Below are 22,799 nucleotides of genomic sequence, written 5' to 3'. Positions count from 1 at the left end.
TACAAAACAAGCTTTTGATGGCCTCATTAGGATTCCCCTTCGCCATCACGCTTCCTCGTTTCCAACAGAATGAGAGATGCCTTTGCCAGTTCACTTAACATTGAGAAACTAATCTGTAACCCTTCAAACTCCAACCAGCCCCTGACAGGTCAGCAGAGCCGCTGTTACTCAAGTGTGCTCCTGGGCTACCTGGATTTATCATCAGTATACGCTGATTTAATGTAATTCTATACAACCTTGCCAAATAATAAGCGCCTATTTCACTTATCAAGAAATTCCACAGAAACTCTTTTTTTCTGACTGCGGAAGCAGCGCAGACTTATCCAACATCTCTGCTTAAAAAAGTAAAAAACAACATCCCACATGTCGTATTAGTAGATAAAACAAGCCACTGCTGTGTCTTTTTTGCCGGCCTTGTCGTACAGACGCTGCAAAATAGGGGAGAAATGATGTGTTTTGTGGGGTGCAAAATGGGAGTAGGTCGGAAAGGTGCGCTGACTCCATTAATTGGGTACAAAATGCAATATTGCTCGTGCACCCAAAGAGGCAGCGGTATAATTCCTTTTCATACGTGATACTATACATTCGGAATTTAAAAGCTTTTTTTGTTGACGTGCTGCAGTCAGCCACAGTTTTCATACCTATGTTCAAGTGTCCCTGTGCAATGGAAAGCTTGGGTAAATGAAATGCTAGTGTCATAGAGGAAAGCCCACTAATTGGCTACACATGTTTAATTACTGTTGTAGGCCACCACTTCCTCTGGCGCGAGTTACCCTCTTGAGCTGCATAACAAACGTGTAATGAGCAGACCTCTAATTTATGCCCGATGAAATAAATGACTGGACAGAATTTTAAAGACTCACCTTGCAGGAACACTTTTTCATTATTTTGGGTGGGTTACGGAAAGGAACGCAGGTGCATCGGTTACTAAATGAAGTCTGTTTTGAAGATTTGGACTACAGAAAGTAGCACAGTACAGTTTGTTTTCCAGCTGACACGATAGTGGGACAATTCATTGTGTTTCCAGTGGTTGGAGGGGGTGGAGTGGAAGGGCCTATTCAGCTAGATGTGGTCGAGTGTCTGTCTAATTAATGGCCATCAAACGTGCACAACGTAAAAACACAATTAGTGCCTTTCACATCAGTGTGGTTTAAGTTTATCGTCGAACGCAAACACTTGTTTATTTCGCTCTTCTCTGCCCAGCACTGGTTTACACTGACCATATAAGTGCAGTGCCGAGCAAACAGTAATTTTTTCATCAAGAATAATCGTTCTAATTGTAAAAAGAAATATATATTTTATTGCATGCCATGCTCAATAAAAACATAAAAAAAAAAAAAGAATAATCGTTCTAATATGGATTACAGGCGTAACGCCTCAACATCGATAGTGGCTGGTCACTGTAACTACAAAGTAAAAACTTGTCCGCAAAAAAAGATTTATTTTTGCCGCACTAATAAAAAAGCTACTTCTGAGACGTTCTCCTTATGGTTTGAGGCCAACGCACATCACCCGTATTTCAAGGGTCTGCCCAGAGGAGCAAGGCAGATTTGACTTCGACAGAAACGAAACGCCGTGGTTGAGTGCGTCGACAGGCCCGCTGGCCGAAAACAAGCCCTCCCACTGATTTCTGCACCCCTCACTGCCACGGGCCCTCCCTCTTTCCCCATAAAACTGACGCATGACCCTTGACCTGACGACTTGTCTTTCGAGCAGCTGGAACCCGGATGTAGTGTTCCTTGAAGACTGCTAGCTGGCAATTCACTGTAGTCGACACGCGCACAGCATGTGTGACTTCACATCTGAAGGTACCTGCTAATGAAAAATCTCTTTTCCCCCTTCTATTTCCATAAACCGAACTCGTCATGTTTTACACTCCCTACTCCAAAGCCATCACTCGGAATCAAAGTCTTTCTGTTCATTCCAAGTGCTACGCTCTCCATATTTTTTACAGCCTTGTTGTTCACCTGATTTGTCTTTCTTTTAACATATGTTACGCCTAGAAGCTGGCCGCGGGCATTTGCATATTATCATGAACACAAAACGCGAAAAATTTTAAAGTATGGAGAAAAAAAATCCAAATGCCAAGGTTACTGTCCACATTGCATACTAAATCTTCAAAACCGGTAGGTGTGTTAAGGGTTCTCCCTGTTGTGTTCTGTGTTTCTAATGTTGGTGTCATAAAGTTGTCTGCCAAGCAGCCAGTAACGGGCGCCATGCCATCTGCTGACCAATGTACCATAAACTGCACCACAATACCAATACCATGTATAAACTTAAATTAAAAACAATAAGAGAATCTCTGCTTCTCCACAAATGCCGCGCACCCAATACATTATAAAATGAGGGTTCAATTACACTGCAAAGGCAGAATTTAATTTAGAAGGATGGGGCGCACACACATAAATATGCACGCGGTATACACTGTCAATCAGCAATTGTGAAGCAATTTGTTATAAGTAATTTAAAAGCGGGTGACTATTGTTCACTGAAAACCAGATCGTCAATTAGTTTAAACATGAGTCAACATTTTTAACATTAGTCCCAACTTTTCAGATATTAAAATTGATTCTGTGGACTCATTTCCCAGTTAAGCTGGTGTTTTGTTTTTACTTTTATTTGTTGGTGTTTTCAACAGCACCACTTTACCAACTTAAGACAAATTCATATCTGTGTTGTACACGGTTGCATAGAAACACAAACACTAATACAGTGATTTCTTTGGACCTACCTGAACTGGATTGCACCAGAACTAATACAATGGAGGTGTGTGTGTGTTGGGGGGGGGGGGGGTTATTGTAGGAAGGAGGGGTGCGTGTTTAGATTCGGCATTTGTAACGAAGCAGATAGGGGCAGGCGTGCGGAGTAAAGAAAACTGCACTCCGGTGGAAATCCACAAAGTCCTTTTGCCGAGGACAATCGTCCTACCTAGAGTCCGTACAAGGGGATTCCATATCATTATGAGCAGGTGTACAGAAAAATGTTGTATTTACTCGCGATACAACCTGCAAGAACTGCAGGTAAATTGTTGCTAAATAATATGCAAACATAAATGTAAAAACCTTAACGGAACAATAGTGAGTAGACGCGGTGTTAAGGCAGCCAACTCGGATGCGGAAACGTAAATGTAAAGTGATCCATCCAAAAAACGACAGCTCTCCAAGAGACAAACGTGAATCCGGGCCGTGTTGCATTCGTTGTCGTCTCTTGAAGAGCATGGGGCATTGGTGGCAATCCGGATATGGAAGGAGATGGCACTTGCTCTGCACATTAAGACGCTCGTCTTGTGTCTGTCCTTCCATACACCCCCAATCTCATCCCGCGATGATCAGCTACTTAACTTCCCAACGGTGAGAGGATTCATGTTATATATGTACTGGAGTCAGTGTGGTTTGCTTGCATCGTCCTTTGCTTGCATTTGAATGTCAAACAGGGATGCTACATCGTTAATGTCGAAAGGTCAACAGCCACTGAGACAGCACTAGGTAAAGTCTGCTGTTGCATCAAATATTATACATCAATATACAATGAATGCTCAAGATTACGACTTCCGGGTTTATGGTATTTTTTGTTGTTGACATTTCCTCTCATATTTTTGCTCATATTTTATTATTTTATCTGTATGAAGCCACGGTTTAACTCTGAGAAAATAAAGTGGTTGCAATTATGCTCCATATTAAGTTATTTAGAAACATACACTTGCGCTCCTGTGAGGTTAGACCGGACCTTCAAAGGCACAAAGGGATCATTTCTCCTGTTGATGTGATCTGGGGGTTGCTGTTACCTGGATTGAATTGACTGACGAGCCCTTTCAAAGAGCAAAACCTGATTTTCTTTTTTTATTTTACACTCTTCATGCTTTCAGTCTGCAAGGCCATTTGCCCAAAAGACTTGAAGCCACTGTGCAAGGCAAGTGAAAAGAGCTGTTTTCAATTTTTATAAATTGATACATAGAAGGAAACAGATTGGTTTGCATCTGTTTTCATGGTTAAAAATGAGTAAAAATGGAAGGGCGAGCTTTAGTAACCATGTTCCCTGTACAGGAAATGACGAATATGAGGTTAAAGGGAATGAACAGACTCCAGAATGAGGTGGTATTCTGGAGCCACTCTGAAGGCACTCTGGCGGTGGCAGATCTCAGGAACCCCAAAACTCGAGAATATAATTGTGAATTAGAGCAATACAGGAAATTATAACAGTCTCAAGGATACAAGTATTATAAATAAAATATTAGTCTATCAAAAAAAAATGGAAGGCAATTCTAAAAAAAAAGAAAAAAGAAACATATTCACCACTTCAGGTGTGGGCACACAGATGATCATAGCCAAAGTTGCTTTTCTCTTGCGCCTTACAATTTATGACCGTTACACAAGTATTCACCTGGCCTAACAATAAAGTTGTTTGAAATGATTAAAATGAGAACAGTTTTTGAACACTGCGTAAACTTTGTACTCCACCTCAGTTTAAGAGTTTGCATCTTCAGAAGATGGGAGGAAAAAACTGAATAACACAACACATGACATACAGAAGCAAGTTACATGTTGAAATAAATAAAATAACACTTTTGGATTGGGCCAACAAAAAAAACAAAGCATGCTTCTTATGTTCTAACTTATGCAAAGCAGCCCTGTAAGGTAATCTGTTTGGGAAGTGATTCCAATTCTCTCAGTTGCCCATGGTGTGTAACGTTTGAAATAATGGATGCAAGTGGCGGCAGGCTTTGTTTTGGTAAGTTTGAGCATGGGTAATTTACTAATGGAGCAATCACCAAGTCTTCAATTCTAATCATGTCTTTCTATCATGAGTAGGTGGGACATACAATTTAGTCATGAGAAGTAAACGTACAGAAAAATCTTTTGTCTGTTGGCTTAAAGTGTAATCATGCAATACCAACATAGAGTATGCTATTTTGCTTATAAAGTGCATTTATGCTGAATGCAAAACGGATACACTTGCTGTGTTCAGAGTTCCTCCACAGTGTATGCACAAAGTGCACTTGTGTCGAAGCATAAAGTGCATACTCGCTATACGCACAAAGATTGTGCACACGCTTCTCTCAAGCGATGCACAAACAGCACATATAGTGCATGAAAAAGATATTTATGAGCTGGAGCAAAGGATACCACTCAGCGCTTGCTTCAGTATGGCACCTACCAGAAGGCATAGGTTGTGGACTAAGTTATTACACAGGCTCAAGGTAGGTTGCGCTGAGGCACTCGGAGACAGGCCAAGCATGGATGCGCCAAATGTCTCTAAAAATGTGAATGCATCAACAATGTTTACCAGACAAACAGTGAATATACTATTATTATTATTGTTGTCATGCCACTTATTAGCAGATAATCACAAAAACTTCTTGTAGCATTGGAAATTCTACCAGTTTTAAATAATTACCCATGAGTAACGTTAAGTTTAAATATATGGGATCAGTTGATTTCAATTCCATTAAAAGAGTAACGAGTGTGCATGAATGAATCCGGAGGTCAATAAAATAAGCACCATTGACTTGAGGTCAGTAGAATAACAATGAAAACCAGTACTTGGCGCCTAGAAACTGCTGTAGAGTTGACTGGGCGCTTTACAAAATGGGTTAAGCTATGACCCATTTTATTAATCATACATTCACGTTCAACACAACGAAACTGGTTCCTTCTTTCAGCGAGGAGACACTGGAGTCACATCTCCACCAAGCAACAGCGTCCATTTTAGCATACATTTGCCTTCACTTTAAGCTGGGAAAGGGTGGCTTTCAACAAATTTAGGAGAACTAAAAAGCGTCAATGCAAACGTACGCAAATTCCGTAATTACAGCTCTTTCCAACAGCAACCTGTTCTAGGAAGACGAGCCCTCAGCCTTCCAACGAACAGAGGATGTGTGCTGTGAAACTGACTTCACCATCCTGTGGAACTCTATACTGCCAATATTTTTCTCTAAATAATTGAGCACCATGTATATAAAGCGGGTTGAAGTCTTATAAAAAAAAAAAACTTTAACTGAGAAGTATAAACTATTTTTCAGCCGAGAGGAGTCACTTTGAACACAGGCTTTCTTGTTATGGCTTCACAGGCAGAGGGCTTAACACGGAGGCAATTAAGCAACAAACGCACTCGGTCCGGGGAGGGGACGCATGCAATTCAAGATGAGATGCGCTTCAGTTGCACTTCGGGCGGACTCACACTTGCGCACACGTGTTTTATCCCCCAAGTTTTCTTAAATTGTTAGGAGACATTTGTTTTCTTGCAAATTAATTCTTTTCAGCTCTTTATGATAGCTCAGAGCCACATAAAGGGGGATGAACGATGGCGTACTGAGCTCAAGCTGCGAAACAGGAGGAGACAAATGGAGAGCCCCGCTGTGGGGGACAATGTGAGCAGGAATTCCAAGCTCGACAGGAGAGAAAACATCTCTTCTTTTTCCGCGGATCGCGCAGGCTGCTGACATACATTTCGCCGGTAGAGGGCAGGCTTGCTATGTGAAATCGGCAACCAAGTCTGCACACTCATCCCGCTCTTCTCTGTGGCCTAAATCATAATGTGTTAAGTAACAGCCACTTGTGGCAAGATCACTCACAACCTTCCTTTCTTACAAAATAATAAATAAACAGTTGCACCTCCCGATCAGTGGTGCGAGACGGTGGCTGCCTGACTCACAGGCTCCGGCACAGATGGCGACCGGCTCCGACGGTCACGACCGGTGGCCCCCGCCGCTGTATGATGGATGGCCAAATAATGTGGCGTTTGTTCAGGTGCGGGGATATGGAAAGGCACTGCGCTGGGGGGTCTCGCCACTCAAACCTGCAGGCAGAGCATTAAGCTATACGTTCATATATATGTATAGCCGTCATAAATAACAGCGTCGGAGAACAATACGGCTGATCGCGTTCATCTAACAACAACCCGCAGCTGCGGAGGACACTATAACAGGCCCCAAACATTCGCGGTTAAGGAGAAAAAACGAGTAAGAATTGACTCCTGCCCAGCCGCTGGCGTCAGGAACGACCTCATAACTGCCAGGAGCTGGTACACAAACAAAGCAAAGACTGCATAGCTGAATAACCACGGTACCGTTCTCACAGCTCACTTCTCTGAATAAATCCTATAAAGAGCCTTGAAGCCTGGCCGTTGTCATGTAGCACCCTCTCAATAACCAACAGGAGTTTTTGAGCAACTAGACCATTTTTTAATTCAACCTCTCCTGTGTGAATGTCCTAAGCACTTGGAAGATAACGAACTGCTTTCTCTGGTAGAAGAAACCGAGCGCCATGAAGCATTATCGGTGAAGGCAACTAGCACTACAAAAACAAAAAACTGCAAAGTACTATCAGAAAAGGAGGTGTTGCACTAAAGAAACCAGAGGAAAATGCCATGCTATTTTTCTTTCACAAATCTTCTTTTTAAAAAAGAGGTTGCATTTGGGATCGGTATGTAAAGGATTGAAAGATTGTACTTCAGCTCAGAGCTATTCCTTCATTAACAACGTTTAGGAAGGAGTTAAAAACCTGGTTATTTAACATCTAAGCTTCTACTCACCGGCCTCTGCAGACAGCACCAAGACACCTTTGGTATTCGCCCGCTTTAAAAATTTCTTAACATAACCAAACAAAATTAGGAACATTTTTGTAGAAATGTGTTTTCCTAAAGCAATGTCGTCCTCATAAGCAAGTATGGTTGAATGAGAACTGACACGGAAGCAGGATGAGAGTGACAAGATCTGCATTAGAATATCTGCATTTATTTAGTGGAAATGTTGTGAGACCAAGGCACAGAAGCCATGAAGGCTTAGCTATTACATTGAACCTCTATAAAGTAGGATACTTAATTGTTGTGCTGTTCCTCAAAGCTATGGCCCTCAGAAGTTGCCATCTTTATTAAAATCATTCACTCATCGAATCTCCCAATTGGAATGTGGGCAGCCCTTGATCAGCAATCTTGCACTTGTGTGAGGGTCTACTTAGATGGACAGCAAATTAGAAGACAGAGTCAAAGGTATTGAATCCCTCTTCTAAGATCATTTTTCCCGTCATTAATAAGTTAACATTATCAACTGTGCTAGAAACCTAAGCACTTGATCAAGAAACAGTGGGTTTGATAAATCATATGGATACACAACAGAAAACATAATCTTGTGAACTTCCGACTAAGGTGTAGTTTCAAAGTTCTTGGCAGGGTACAACAAGATAACGTAACATGCCTGTACAAAAGTACCAGAATATATTCAACTGTGACGCGTCATTGCATAAAACGTCTATGAAGGTGTCATGTGTGATAAAGTACATTGATACAATGGGTTAATTTGCTTAAAGAGGCCTAATGACATGTTGTGGTTTGAAAATTTGAGAGATCTGATGTATCAGTAGATGTCCAACATAACATGTGTATTTGTAAAGTGCACATTCACCTAAGGGTATCTTGGTGCTGAATAATATGTTTATTGTTACCCAACTAAATGGTACTCATTTTATCGACCCGGCGGTATTTGAATATGTGACCATGAGGTCAAACATAGGGCCCTCCAGTGGACAAATGAGTCCACTAAGACACCAGACCCAACAAGGTGTAACTCAGCCCTATTCACTCTATCTATACATTGAGAAACAGCTGTCTAGCGGTATGTTGTGTCCATTGAACTGGAATGAAGTCTCTGTTGCACCTTGATTGTTGCAATTAAAATGGCAAAAGCAACACAGAGCTTATGGTATGAATTTAAATTGTCATCTAGCGACCACTTCCAATTCTTGCAGAAGGGTTGCGAGAAGTGAAAGTGCCACCAGAACAAGTACTGTATGTATGTATGTATGTATGTGTTATCATCTTCCTAGAATACACTTGGTTATTTTTTCTGTTTAGCTTTAAGTCAAAAAGTCCAATTAGGTATTTTACATTTTATTCTTCATCTCGTTGGATGAGATCTGAAAAGAGAGAATGCCGTTCAAACACAGATGCATGTATCTGTTGCAATATTTCTACGTGGTTCAACTTTCCCTAGGGAGGTTGCGTACATGAGGAAAGTAAAACACTGGGCGTTCAATGTGTCAAACAGGTGGACCTCATGGACCTCATCACAGTGCCTTCATCTACAGACCAATTCAATTGATGAGCTGCGCTACAGCTTATGGACGCCCCACTCTTCCTTTACTGCTGACAAAATAGTTTTTTGATTCCTAATAGAAGTGATTGCAATGAAAGAGCACTGCGTGTATTAAGGAGTGTTATTGCATGACAGGCCCCGCGTTATCATTGATCTACTACTGACCATTGCATCTACTTGTGGATATCAGGCAAAATACTGTGCAATATTTTCCCAAGATCTATAACACTAAATTACATATATGCATTTTCAGCCTTGTAGAGCACATCTTTCTTTCTCCCTATCAAGCAGAAAGAAGAGGGTCATCATTTTATTACAAAGTTATCGGAGCGCACATTACCTACAAGGCTCTCTTTAAGAAATATGGGGCATTCTTAATACTAGACCTACCAAAGGAACCAGAAAATGTATGTAACCAAAACCTAAAATATATACCAACAAATTAGCGACCAAAACCTGTTACAAAACAGTTGTGTAGGAAAAGCACCTTAAAGAAGGAACCAAAGAATTCCCGCTCTGAGCTGTCATGGGGATCGCGAGCCAATATTCTTGGGGCCACACTGAAGGGCCCATACCATCCTGATGCAAGGTGCAATTTCTGTCGCTGCAGGAGCTGAGCAACCACTCAGTGCATATTCTCACGAGGTCTGAAAGAACGTTGTCGCTATACACCAACCATGCGGTCCTTGCGCAAAGCACACCCAAGATCTGACAGCTCGGGGATTTGGACTTTCACTCTCTCTCAGGCAAAGGAGGAATTTACTCATCTGCCATTGAGGATATATATTATTGTATGTAGTGAAAAATCCAATCAAATTGCAACGTTTCTAATTGTCATCGAATCATATTATTGTAGTCTTAAAATATAAAAAAGTTATAAGCCTAAGTACATCTCTAATTATGCAACAAACAATGAATGTGTGAAACTGTATGCAGGCGGTGGGACGATCTGATGCCGAAAGCTCAGATTCTCATAGGTTGACAGCAGATGTAGTCTTTCTACTGATTTCAGAATTCAATAGACGCAGCAGATCTGTGGATACGTGTGACAGATCAAATGGCCACACACACAGGGCTTCGAAAAGCAGGCAGACTCTACAATAATCATGATAACACCAAATGCTCTTAACTACTTCAACCAATATCAGTTATATATAATGCATGTAATCAATAAATATGCATAAACACAGTTGAAACATGAATGTGTCTGTGAATGAGAGAGAGCGGCATGTGTGTGCAGGGGAAGACACATTCATGTGTTATTTAATGTTAAGAGTAGTAAAAAAACATGTTGATTTGCATTCACAGATCTATCTATCTATCTATCTATCTATCTATCTATCTATCTATCTATCTATCTATCTATCTATCTATCTATCTATCTGTCTGTCTGTCTGTCTGTCTGTCTGTCCATCCATATTGCTGCCTCCCTACTTATCTAGCCCAATGCATCTATCCGTATGAATATATTGATGGAATAATTGGAAAAAAGGAAAACGGGTGTAAAATCAATATGGTTCCAGTAGAGACCAAAGCGGTGGCCTTAAAATAATCAGGGGGAACCAATTAAACAAACACACACAAATATACATATAAAAAAATGGAGGCATGGAGCCCTCAAATGTATTGCTGATGGGGATTCGCTGACATAATTGAGTTTGGAAATTATGTACTGCCTGAAAAAAACAACGCAAAAAATACCCACATCTCAAGATAACAAACACGTGAATAAAAGCAGGAACGGTTTGCAGTGGCAATACCTTCCAAATGAATCGCATACGCCCTTATATGCTACACACACATAAACATATACTGTATCTGTACTAATATACGTTTAACATATTTAGTAAGCTTAAAAAGCAGAAAGGTACAGCTCAGTGCCCTCTTTGCTAGGCGTGCTTTCCGTTCCTTCCTGCAGCTTCCCAAAAACTATAAGTTACAGAGTAATGCAGAGAAGTGGCTGCTTTGGACCACACAAGAAATATTCGAACATTAAAGACCTCTTGGTATCTTTCCTATCGATGTTAAAACCCGGGTCTCTCCTGAAAGAGTCGCTGTCACGGCTCCGTCGAGGTAGATGGGCCCCAGATAAGCTCCCAGTGTGCAGGGACAGAGGGCTCTCTGGTTAACACTCAAATTCAATGTTAACACTTAACAGGGCGAGGTAAGCCCTGCAGCCAAGGTCAACTGCACAGATGCACTAATTGTATTATGAGCTTGACATCTAGCGGCCACCCCCGGCAGGCAAAGGTTAAACCAGCAGCTCCTGTCCAGGCCCTGGAACTACTCACCCTCGGGGGATCCCCGGCCGCAGGGAGCTCCCTAGGAAGTCCCACCTTTTCAAAGACACCAAACACAAAGGCGCCTTCCACTTTACTGGGCCCAAGCAGCGCTAAGGGGTGACACTCGGCGCCAAAAGGAACTCGGGCTGTGCTTCAAAATGCACACCCTGGGCGACCCTTGTTCCAGCCACTTTCAACTGCCTGCTCCTTTTAAGTCGAATGCAAGTCAACCTGCGCTGCTTTCCTGAAAACATGAACACTGTTAGTGACATGTTCTCTAAAGTTAGCCAAGTTATTTGAGGCATGGGAGACGTGTATCACACAAATGTCACCCCTCATCTTATGTTTTATTTTGTAATGCTTTCGTTTTCGGAACAACATACAGACAGACATAAGGGACACCCCAAGATGGTAACAAGGTGTGTTTTATAATGGGGCCCTCGAAAAAAATTGACATACTTTGAGCAAGCATGCAACGGCTCACACTGGCGAATGTGCACCAACACGAGCCAAAGTATCGCAAATGCAATGAAGACATTCATGCTACCAGCTGGAAGATGACATTATGAATCAAAGCCGGAAAAACAATGTAATTGCAAAAAACCAGAGTAAGCTATTACCAGATTGAAAATGCAGTAAGATTCTCCATAAAGAGTCCCACTACATACCCACGGAGCGTTCCTCCCCAAGGCCTGGTCTGCGATCGGCAAAAGTAACTTGAAGAAAGGTTAATCTTATATGTTGTGCCAGCACATGGCATATTTTCAAAATGCAGCAAGGGTCACGAGGGGAATCAGGCCGTGCCCAGGTGCCCCGGCCACCCATCCAGTCGATGTATTAAAGCTCACTGAATCGTCCTGTGCACCACATTCCGGTCTCTTTAGCTTTTTACACTCGATAACGCCACATTCCGGTCTCTTTAGCTTATTACACTCGAAAACGCCAAATTTTGGCCTCTTTACCTTTTTACACTCGAAAACGCCACATTCCGGTCTCTTTAGCTTTTTACACTAGAAAACACCACATTCCGGCCTCTTTAGCTTTTTACACTCTAAAACACCACATTCTGGCCTCTTTAGCTTTTTACACTCGAAAACACCACATTCCGGCCTCTTTAGCTTTTTGCCAATCACATGTTTAAGTATTGCTGAGGCAAGCTACGAGACCCCCCTCGCTTTCGACCTCAAGACAACCCCACGTGCACCGTCTGCGACTGACGAAGGAAGCTCCTTATGGCCCCTCAAGATTACACTAAGACTTTTCCAAGATTAGCAGCCTTCGATGAATTCTGACCCACTTTTTATGCCACATGCGTCTCTCATTGTCTTCCCTACTCAATACAGCCAGCTCTCTCTGTTAACACCAAGGTGGATGTGGCGTCTGACATACTTTGCTAGTCGAGAGCTTTATTCGCGGCTACCCAGTAACTCTTTCTGGACCATGTTTGTGGCAGAATTAAGGACCCCCCTTATCCATATGTAAGCTGGATATTAAAAGATAGTTTTGATAAATAAGTCGTGGTGTGTGCAGTCCCCGGGCATGTTCATCAATCCCTGTCTTCTTATTTCCCCCATTGGGTGTTTTTATCTTACAAGCCTCAAAATAAAAATTACAGCATGGGCTTCGAGCTGCAATAATGTCCTGCGTGGAAACGTCTGATCTATCTAAAAAATGACGTGCCACCTGAAAGATTGCTACTTTCTGGCTGCAAAGTTGTACTGCAATGACAACGACCTGACAAAAAAGATGTGCACAAATCAACACCAATCCAGCAAATTCTTTAAATTAGGATGCATTCCTGCATATTGGCATCCTCAAACACGTGTATCTACGCATCCATTGTGGGTTTATTGTCAACACTATGAAGGCGGAAGGTACTCAGAACAGCAAATTGCTTCTCGAATTCTTCTAGAATTATAATTTGCTCACTAAACAGAGCTGTAAGAAATACTGACTTTTGATATCATAAAATGCAGAGGTTGCAGCTGTAGTAACTGTCAGCGCCGAGGCCTTTAAAGGGCCGTCCACAGTATAGAGTAAAGCAAGCATTTTTATTTGCCCAATCCTGCATCCTTGAGCAACACTAGCTATTATGGAATGCTCCTTCGTTTGATGATGTCATCTGGGATTTTGAGACCCACTATGACATCATTCACTAGAGGGCTCCTTCAAAGGCATGCCGTCAGATCTGAGCATTTACCAAACTTCACCCCCACCCAAACTGTTTCCTGACGTTTCCTTCATCGGTGTTTTCCTGCCTGCCCCTGTGTCTTATGTAGGGCGAGCAAGCACGACTTTTCGAAATGGAGCCGTCTACACTATCTTTTGCTTCCGAAATTAAAACGACAACCAGTGCACATCTTAAAGGATGCTCGAGCCAGCTCTGCATGCCCTTAAACATACATTAGTTGATGTTTTTTGTTAAAGGAGTAGCTCCTGATACCTCGAATTTACAGAATTATTGTGTATCGCCATTAACACTGCTGTGCCTATCACTCGCCCTGTGGTTTGTAAAGTACTTAACTTTTCTGAGAAACGGATTGGGTGAGTCGGTGCCCCTAAATAGTTGTGCTCGCGCATTTTTAAACGTCCTCCGCTGCTTGCAATCCATTCAAAGCGTTGCATTTCAGTTCATTGTTTGGCATTAAATGGGGACCTCCAACAATCTGAAACGAGTTAACATCCGCCTATTGTGTTTCTAAGTGCTCTCAAGCTGCAAGGCCGAAACCGCCGTGTGTGGGCTCCCTGCACCAGCCCTGGCCCATGCACAATAATCATTTCAAGTCCCGGACAAGTAATTGGATCTCGCCCTTCATTTAACAGCCAATCAACCTCAGTTAGCATTCTCTTTTTTCGAGAAATTAAATCTTTACTGGCCTCTGTCTCCGAGTATCAGAACTCTGCCTTTTTTGCAATATAATTACATGGTATTTTTTACTGTCTCTGCCCTGTCCGACAACACAAGGAGCAAGACAGACTTCATGCGAATGTCTGACGTTATAAGTTCAGAAAATGTCGTCTAGAATTAGTTATATGGCTAAAAGTGTAATTTTCTACCCAGAGTTCGGCCTGGCAGAGGGCATGTTCAATAGAAGGGGAGGTGAAACCTATTCACAGCGGGTTTCTTCAGCGAACTAGCGCCACAGAGCAGAGCCAATCAACCTAATTCAGTTTAAAGGAGCATCCAGGTCCTTCAAAATTAAAAGCTAAAAAAAAGGGGGCTCTTGTATTTTATCTCGACTGCACTGCCTGGAATTATCGACCCCCCCCCACCAATCTTCTACCACAATGTTTACACATTTCAAGGCTGCCTGAAAATGAGCTCCCTTCCAATCTGCAAACTCCGTGCAAGTATTTCATTTGCGGCTTTACATAGAGTTTGCACCACTGCAATTGCTTGCATTCCATGCCCCGATAGAAAAGTGTCACAAAATAAAACTGTCTTCAAGCTTTATTACTGTCTCGGGATACGTTTTACATAACTCTATCAGCTAAGTGTGTTTTCACGGACCAGGAATGCGACCCGTGTTGAGCGCGGCCTTCTGGGGTCTAAGCTGTTATTTAAATTGTTGCGTTTCGGGGGGCTACGCGTGAAAGGCGCTCCCCATTCAGCGCCCCACAATAAAACCCGCGTTAACATTCCTCGCGGGGACGCAGTGTCGCGCCTTTGAGGGGAGGGCTGCCCCCCTCATTCGGCAAAAATAAATCCATTCATTTGATCGTGTAGCCATTGAGAGGCGACACAAAACAAGCCAAGTGTGAGAAATGCTATGAGATGAAGTAAACAAAAACATTTCCATGACAAAAAGGGGTCTTTGGCCCTTAATCCACCCACCATATGCAAGCGTTTTCATCAGCATAGCGCCTGATTTGATCTCGCATGACAAGACTGCACGAATGACTGCTGACATCAAATAATTGTTTGCGGGTTTTTGTGGTTGCGTGTGTGTGTGTATTTATATATGTATACATACACACACAAAATGTAAACACATGTGTATATACACATTACGTCCATAAGAATAATATATTGCCGTCACAGACATATGATATTCAATATCACATAATTTATTGCAGAACTGCATGCATGCTGCTGTACGGGCATGTATGTGCGAACAAATACGTGAAAGTTCAAAGAAAAGTCTACATGCCAAGGTATGTACAATTTAGTGCATTTGTATCCACTAGTGCAAAAACTGCTGGGTTACAGCGCACCCCTGTAAATAGAGCGCTGAGACACTTATGTGGAAAGGAAACCTTTGAAAGCAGATTTATAACCTGATTTAATTATGGACCTAAAGTTTTTTGCGGCCAACAAAATTAAGAAAAAGTGTAACGTACCCCATACATGTGAAATGCAGGTTCCTAATCTATCCTCCCCTACACCTGCACTGAAACAAGTAAGGGGGGACTCTCTTGACCCTCCCCCCCCCCCCCCCACAATCTTCAATTTCCGGGAAGGAAATGGTAAACTTGAAGCTTTCCATAATGTGACAGATGTTTTCACGTGATGAAGTGAATTCTCACTGCCCCGAACCTCAAAGGTTAAAAAGTTTAGATACATTATGGGCAGAGTGAGTGAAGGGAAAACACAACGTCTCTGGTCAGCTGTACGTTTTTTGAGGGTGCAAGGCATTTGATAACTGGACTCAGCACCTTTAAAGCGGATCTGGAATAGGAAAGAGCGAAAGGAATCTACCCGATGAGTCCGAATTAACTAAGTGCGGGAACACGCGTTCACAGGGCTTCTTCCTATGTTGAGGGGGCCACTCCAGAGCAGATACACTAGGCATCGGGGGGGGGGGGGTCACGGGGGTGAACCCCCACACAAACACTATCAGAAGCAGCAGGCATTACAGGTGTCTCAGACTGACATACGTGGGGGAGGGGAGGCTTCAAAAGAAGGGAAAGTTTGGAATCTTATTAGGATGTGTGCCCAGGCAGGGTGTGGAGAATGGGCAGGGGCAACAGGAGCAAGGGCGAAGTTGAAGTACCCTCCTCACCCACCCCCGCCAGGGCACCGCTCTAAAGCCACGCCTGATTGGGAAAGACAGTCCCATAAATATTATTATATTTTGTCCAAATGTGACCTCTTTTCTATGACAACCCTCTTGAATGTCCATTCACAGTTTACAGGAAACTTTACGCATGGGCGGAATTGTAAAGCCAGTGGTCATCCGTGATAACGTTTTCAGGCAGAGAGCTATTACTGTTGCCAGAGATGAGGGCTCCTTTCTCTTCTGAACTCATCTCTGTCCATCTGTCGCCGGTTACCCCTTCCTGGATCTGCAGACACCCCCTTCTGCTGCAGCACAGCACCTGCCCCCCACCACCAACACTACACGCAGCCAACTCCCCCCCCCCCCCACACTCCTCTTCTACCAACACCAAACACAAACCACACCTGTGCAAAAGTAACACAATTCCCGGAGCCAGGTCTGAGGCGACGAGGGATACCAGCACACTGGACCCCCAGTGGACACGGGTGGATCCGAGAGGGTGTGTGTCACTGGTGTTCAGGCACTCCACACATGTCAAGCATTCCTTTGCAGCAGTGAGACCTACAAACAGAACCCGCGGGTAGGTTCATGAACTTCCTCCCTGCCACATTCAACCTTACTCCAATGAGAGACACTGGGCAAGTTTCACTCTCCCACGTTCTGCTGTAAACTCGCCCCTCTTCGGTCTTTCCATAGGTTGCCATGGGTGCCCCAGCACGTCCCTCCTCCCAAAAACGACACACTACTTCGAACTCTCCAAAAATAAAACCGCAAACGATGCAGGGTGGGGTGACGAAGGGTTTACCGGGCAAACTACTTCCCAGCTCACAAACAATCCCACGGGTGCCTGCATCCCTGGCAAATAAGGTCAAAAACCGAGGACTAAAATATCCAACTTTGCAAAAGTTTTCGCTTTTTGCTGTTGTCTGCTGTCAAGTTTGGGTGACCACATTATTCCCACTTCCAGCATTTAAAATGGATAAAAGTGAAACAAAAACAAAAAACATGCAAAGCAAAAGAAAGTGGAACCGTGCCACCTCTCCCCCGGGTTCCCACTTACCAGTGTCCCGGCAGAGCGCCTCCCCGGGCGGCAGCAGCGGCGGCAGCTCCCCGTCGGACGCCAGGTGCTGGGGCTTGGCTTGCTTTCGCCGAGACATGCTGCTGGCAAGTGCGAGCCGGGGCTGCTTTTTTTGCAGAGACATCAGCACCGGCGGCGGCGGTAGCAGCAGCATCAGAGGGCGAGCGAATAAAAAAAAATAATAACGTGTCTCCCACCGCCCCCCCTCTCCGCCCCCACCGCGCTCTCTCGACAAATAGTCGCGTTGCAAAAGCAGAAAAAAATATGACGGAAATTAGCTGGTGTCGGTGCGGCTGGTGCTGCGCATGTCGGTGTATAATTCGGGCTGTGAATAATGCATGGCGATTAATGGGTGTGGGTGTGTATGTGTGTGCGTGAGTGTGAGGGGGCTGGCCCTGCTCCAGCGCAGAGACACACACGGCCCTGGCCGCCTCCTCTTCCCCCTCCCCCTGCCCCGGGCCGCCTCCTGCGCGCGCCTCGCTCTGTCTCTGCAATTAGCAGCTGCCCGGGCGCCCGGGCAGGGGGGGTGGGAGCATCGCGCGCAGCCGCCGCCGCCGGCCCAAAACAAAAACACACGGCCGCCGCTGCGCTGCTTCTCCCCGCTGGGTGGGACCGGGACGACGCCTTCTTCGCCCCCTCGCTCCCTCTTCACGGAAGCTTGTTTGTGTTTTCTTGCCTACCTGCCCCCTCGGCTGGCTGGCTCCACTTCAGTTCAGCGGCTTCCTCTTTTCCAGGGCAGCGCGAGAGCGGGGTCAGCTTTTAGTTTCTTTTTGAAGCACTCTCCCCCGTTTTGCCAAAAGCAATGCACGCCCTCGCATTTAAAGTTGCTTTTGCGTGTTTGCATTGCGCCAGGGTTGCAGAGCAGCCTTTCTTCCCCGTGAGGTGCATTCTTATCGTCTCGCTGTTTATTTTTGCTGGCTCCTGTGTGTTTTTTTTCCTGCCTGGTTCTGTTTCTCTACGAGGGGTATTTCCCCCCAGTCCTCCTCATCTCAAGAGGCCCACACCTCTGACAGGCAGCCGGCTTGCTGGCTTCACGCCTGTCCCTGCAGCTCGGCGCCCTGTCAGCCCGTGTTTCTTTCGCCCCGTGTTTGCTCTGCAAGCCTGCGCCATGCCTCCCAGGACCGCCGCTGCGCTCTCTGCTTCTAACACCAGATGGGAGCCTGTCCTCGTGAAGCCCGGTCGGGAGGGCGAATCCCTCGCCTCGGTGTGTGTTCTTGCGCCTCCTGCTTGCAGGCTGCCAGCCTCTCTGATCACCCCTCTCGCTGCTGTGTATCCGAGCCCCTCTCCGCGCGCGCTTGTACCCAGAACAAGCAACTGTAACTTGCACACCCGTGCCATCCGACGCCCAGTCACTTAAGTTTACTACAGATGAATGCCCTGTTACCTTATTTTGGAAGTTTATGTATTTCTTTGCATTCTAACACTTGCACGCAGTCTCCCGCACAAGGCGCTCCTGCCTTCATGCATGTACTCGGCGAGCTTGCTTCACAGGTCAGCCCTTATAACCCCTGTTTTGCCCACTTCCCTTGTCTTGTTTACCATGTTTTTGGCTGCCGTTTAGTAGCCCCTACCAGACCCCCCCAGCCACCCATTCCTGCGCGCACAGCTATCCGCCCGTATGCTTATCCTTTCCACATAGGCGCGCTCTCCTTACTGTATTCTTCTAGTGTAAAGTTAGTTTTCCGTTTGTGATTTTTTTTAAATAAGAACTATACATACCAAACTTACAATATTCTTGCTGCCTGATATGCCCCTGGCATGCCTTGATACCCCACCCCCTCGCAGCTCAGACGAATGTCTTCCCCTCCGCTTTTATTTCTCATTAATCGCCTAGGATCACATTCCCCGAGAAGACGGTTTTACTTGTGGTGTTGGCAGTTTGTATTTTCTCTGTGTGGCCCAGAACTATGAGAGAGGCACACATTACAAGTCTCATGACAGTGAAATACATTACATGTGTGGATGCAAGCTTTCCCACGCCACGCCTATCCCTACGGTGTTTGATATTTGGGGGATGTGATGCGGTGACTCGTTTTATTGTATCATGCCCTTAACTTTGAAGGTGTCCTGTTATTTCAAAGGGTGGGAGGTGAAAAGGTCGATGGTTTGTTGTTGTTTTGTTGCCAGATGGCTCCTGCTTTCAGCATGTAAGACGTGATAGATTTTTTTGTCGAGGGGGCGTGTTTCCCGACTGGTTTCAGGAGTCTGAGCGTGAGGCGCGGGTACCGCCTCGGAGAGGGGCCCGGTGCGCAGGCACCTGGGGGCGCGGATCCCGCCCCAAGTGTGGCCGGCAGCAGTGGGCTCGGAGTCCCCACCTCCTCTTGCCCTCACAGTACGCCTCCGAATACACACACCGGCTCTGCCCTTCTTTCTCCGAGGGGAGGGAGGTGGCGCTCTGCGTGGGTGGTTCAGCAGGGCGCCCCCGCCCTATCGTTACAAGTTTCAATATCTCAAACAGGGCCTGCCTCCTCCCGCGCGTGAGGTGGATGCAAAGGCACGCACTGCCTCCTGGATGAGCTGTGGAGGCACTCGTGCGTGTTCACGTTCAAATGTGCACTAACACTTGGACCGGCATCAAGGAGCTGGGGTTGTTAGGGGGTCACACAGAGTGCGCGCGCTGACCCAGTGCCCTGGGGCGCTCCCACGGTGGGGACCTGCACTGTGGATGTGCCAAGGGCGCGCCATTCACTGCGCCTTTCACACGTATACAGTGGTCACTCACAGAGGCACGCACATGGCGCTGGAATCCCCCCAGTGCGCTGGATGGGTTAAAAATCAGCTCCACCGCACTCGGGTCTGGAAATTAACAGACGGCCTGCCTAACCATGTGACGCAACTAAAGTGTCCCCAAAAAGTAATTGCAGGCGCTTTGTGCTTTCAGACGGCGTCTGCTCAGGGGACACCCCTATCTCCATTTAGCAGGGCCAGACGTCCTCCTGTCGGCCACTGGCTTCAGAGCTTAATGTAAAGGAGCGTGAAGTCCGTGTGCGTTTCATTACACGCGTTTCTCATTCAGGTACTCGGCAAGCGCTGACACTGTTATATGGCATTTCCAGTCAACCCTGGGCCCTCAACACTCTTGACAGTGGTCCATACTGTGTACTAGAGTCCCCCCCCCTGCGGAGAGCGGGGTGCGCCCCCCACACTGGCACTGCGCGCGTTTTCTTTGTGTCTGTCTATTTCTGTTTATTTATACGAGCACCAGTTCCAGCATACCACAGAAGCTCCGGTCGGCACTCCTGACTTTTGTTTCATTTTGAGGGTGGTACTTAGAGGAATGTTTTACCCCGCGAGAATATGGGGTGCATTGTAAATCCTGAGGGGCACTGTCGGAGGTCTGCGGTGGGTGCGACGCTTCGGGCGGTAGCCGAGCAGCCCTGCCCTGGCACAAAAGGCAACACGGGCCCCGCTCCCAGCTGTTGATCGGTGAAGGGGGCGACGCTCACGCCCCGTTTAGTGTTTAAATGACCATCCGTCTTTTGCACGCGATGGGCTCGTCCGTCGGGGATTCTTAAAGGGGAAGGGTGGCATGCTTAGTGGACAAGGAGTCACTCCATCCCCTCCCCGCAGCACACCACGCTCCTCACCCTTCAGCGATTTTGCCACATGTACCGCACACATCTAAATAACTGTTACCATCCCCTCACCACCTCCGAGTTCACCAGATTCCCTACTGTTGCAACATCCACCACACTCTCCCTGCTTAGCATGTTTGCAGCATGCATCCCATTTACCAAAACTATCACACTCGAAACGTTCAGCGTATTTATTAAACCAATGTCCCGTATTCTCCACACCAACCACATAATACATACAGATCCAGATATTCACAGCACCCAGCACTCACAGCACACTCATCAGGTACCCCCGGAAATTGTTAAAGCATATTAGGTCAGACAGATTCCCCCAAACACGCCCTTCTCCTAAACTTGAACATGGAGTAAATGTCGCACTTGCCTATTGCTACTTACCACACTGCTTGCTGACTTTTGCTTCCAACCCGTTCCGGCTCCGTTTAGTAAACTGCCTTCTCCCATGCCGGATGCACTAACCAACCGTTTCAGCGTTTCTTGTTCCATTGAAAGTAAACAAAAAGGAGAAAAGGCAAGGTCACACCAGAAAGGAGTAAAGTAACTAAAAAGGCAATTTGGTTTATAATTAAAACAAAAGCCCAAGCGAAACAAACTATGTCAAGGAGAACGTACGCTCTATTTGCTTATGCATTTAATATACGAAACGTCGCCAAAAATGGGGAATACTGCCCTCCCTGAACTGCATCGGACGTCATTTACATATTCACTTGTTACAAATACGCAGACATGTGTGATCTTCAGACACACGTCAGCGTTTCATTTCTGGGGATTATACATGCTATGTTGTATTCTTTAGAGAGTCGTAGATGCGCATAGCGACCGTGGGTTACTGTAGCCTCCTCAGTTTAGAGCAAAGTCTTTCTCTGCGCGCATAGAAACAAAAATAGCGCCCTGCGCGCAAACGCGAGGACGCGCAAAGCATGCCACGTTTTTCCCCGCTCCCCTATATGTAAGGGTTTTTTTTCCTACAAAGAAGAAGAGGTCGTATTCAATTGTCCAACCATTGCATTCGGCTTTAATTTACTCATTTCTTAGTAGTGTGCAGCGCTTCTAGGAGGAGTCCTCGCTACCACAATTTCCAATTTGTTTGAAAGACAACGAGGGCATTAAGCCGTCAGTAGTGACTGTTGTTTGTGGCATATATATAAATGTATACTTACATATGCACGCACATATATAGGCATTATATTACTCTGTATATTATTTTGACTACTCACAAATGTGTATATTTAAATATTAACGGTATATTAATATATGTTTCTATGACATTTTTACTGCCAGTTTGAGCAGTAATACAAATTCATAACGTTGAAAATTGCATGTTTGGTACATATTTATCAATATAAACATGTAGCATACATGTTCATAGTCGTGTCGCAAACGAATATGTCACGAATATATTTTATTCGGACTCCAAAAACGTATATACTGTATTTCCCGCAGGTTAAATATTTTACGAAAGAATTTTAAATTTGTATATACAGTGGGTACATATTGTTTAAGGGCGTAAAGAAGTTCCATGGCACAGCACGGGGGAAGTTAGCCCTTGCGTCCCGGATTAATATTACATTATTCACAATTACCGCCGGCTTTTTACGTGACTTAACCGTATAATTACGCAGCCGCGTGCATTTGCATCACGCTTGGCAGAGCGGTTGATCTGGTCTGAGCCTGGAGAAAAAAGCGGCTGCAGTTGTAAATTAACTATTCGGAAATGCCGGGCAACCCTGATTTGCAAAGTCTTGGCTGCAGAGTTGT

General features: G+C 45.1%; 1 protein-coding gene across 2 annotated transcripts in view; it reads right to left on the bottom strand.

Moving 5' to 3' along the window:
- The window catches only part of SALL3 (spalt like transcription factor 3), a 56,086-nt gene extending 38,444 nt beyond the window's left edge, over window positions 1-17,642 (bottom strand). For both annotated transcript variants that reach the window (XM_085605927.1, XM_085605928.1), the window contains exon 1: window positions 17,431-17,642. In XM_085605927.1, the coding sequence (XP_085462053.1) occupies window positions 17,431-17,602 (172 nt within the window). In that variant the 5' untranslated portion in view covers window positions 17,603-17,642. The remainder of the gene's footprint in view (window positions 1-17,430) is intronic.
- Window positions 17,643-22,799: the final 5,157 nt, after the last annotated feature.

This window comes from Triturus cristatus, chromosome 5_1 (assembly GCF_964204655.1).
Source record: "Triturus cristatus chromosome 5_1, aTriCri1.1, whole genome shotgun sequence".
NCBI classification, from domain to species: domain Eukaryota; kingdom Metazoa; phylum Chordata; class Amphibia; order Caudata; family Salamandridae; genus Triturus; species Triturus cristatus.
Note: the sequence above shows the minus strand (reverse complement) of the source record. Positions and strands in the feature narration are given on the sequence as shown.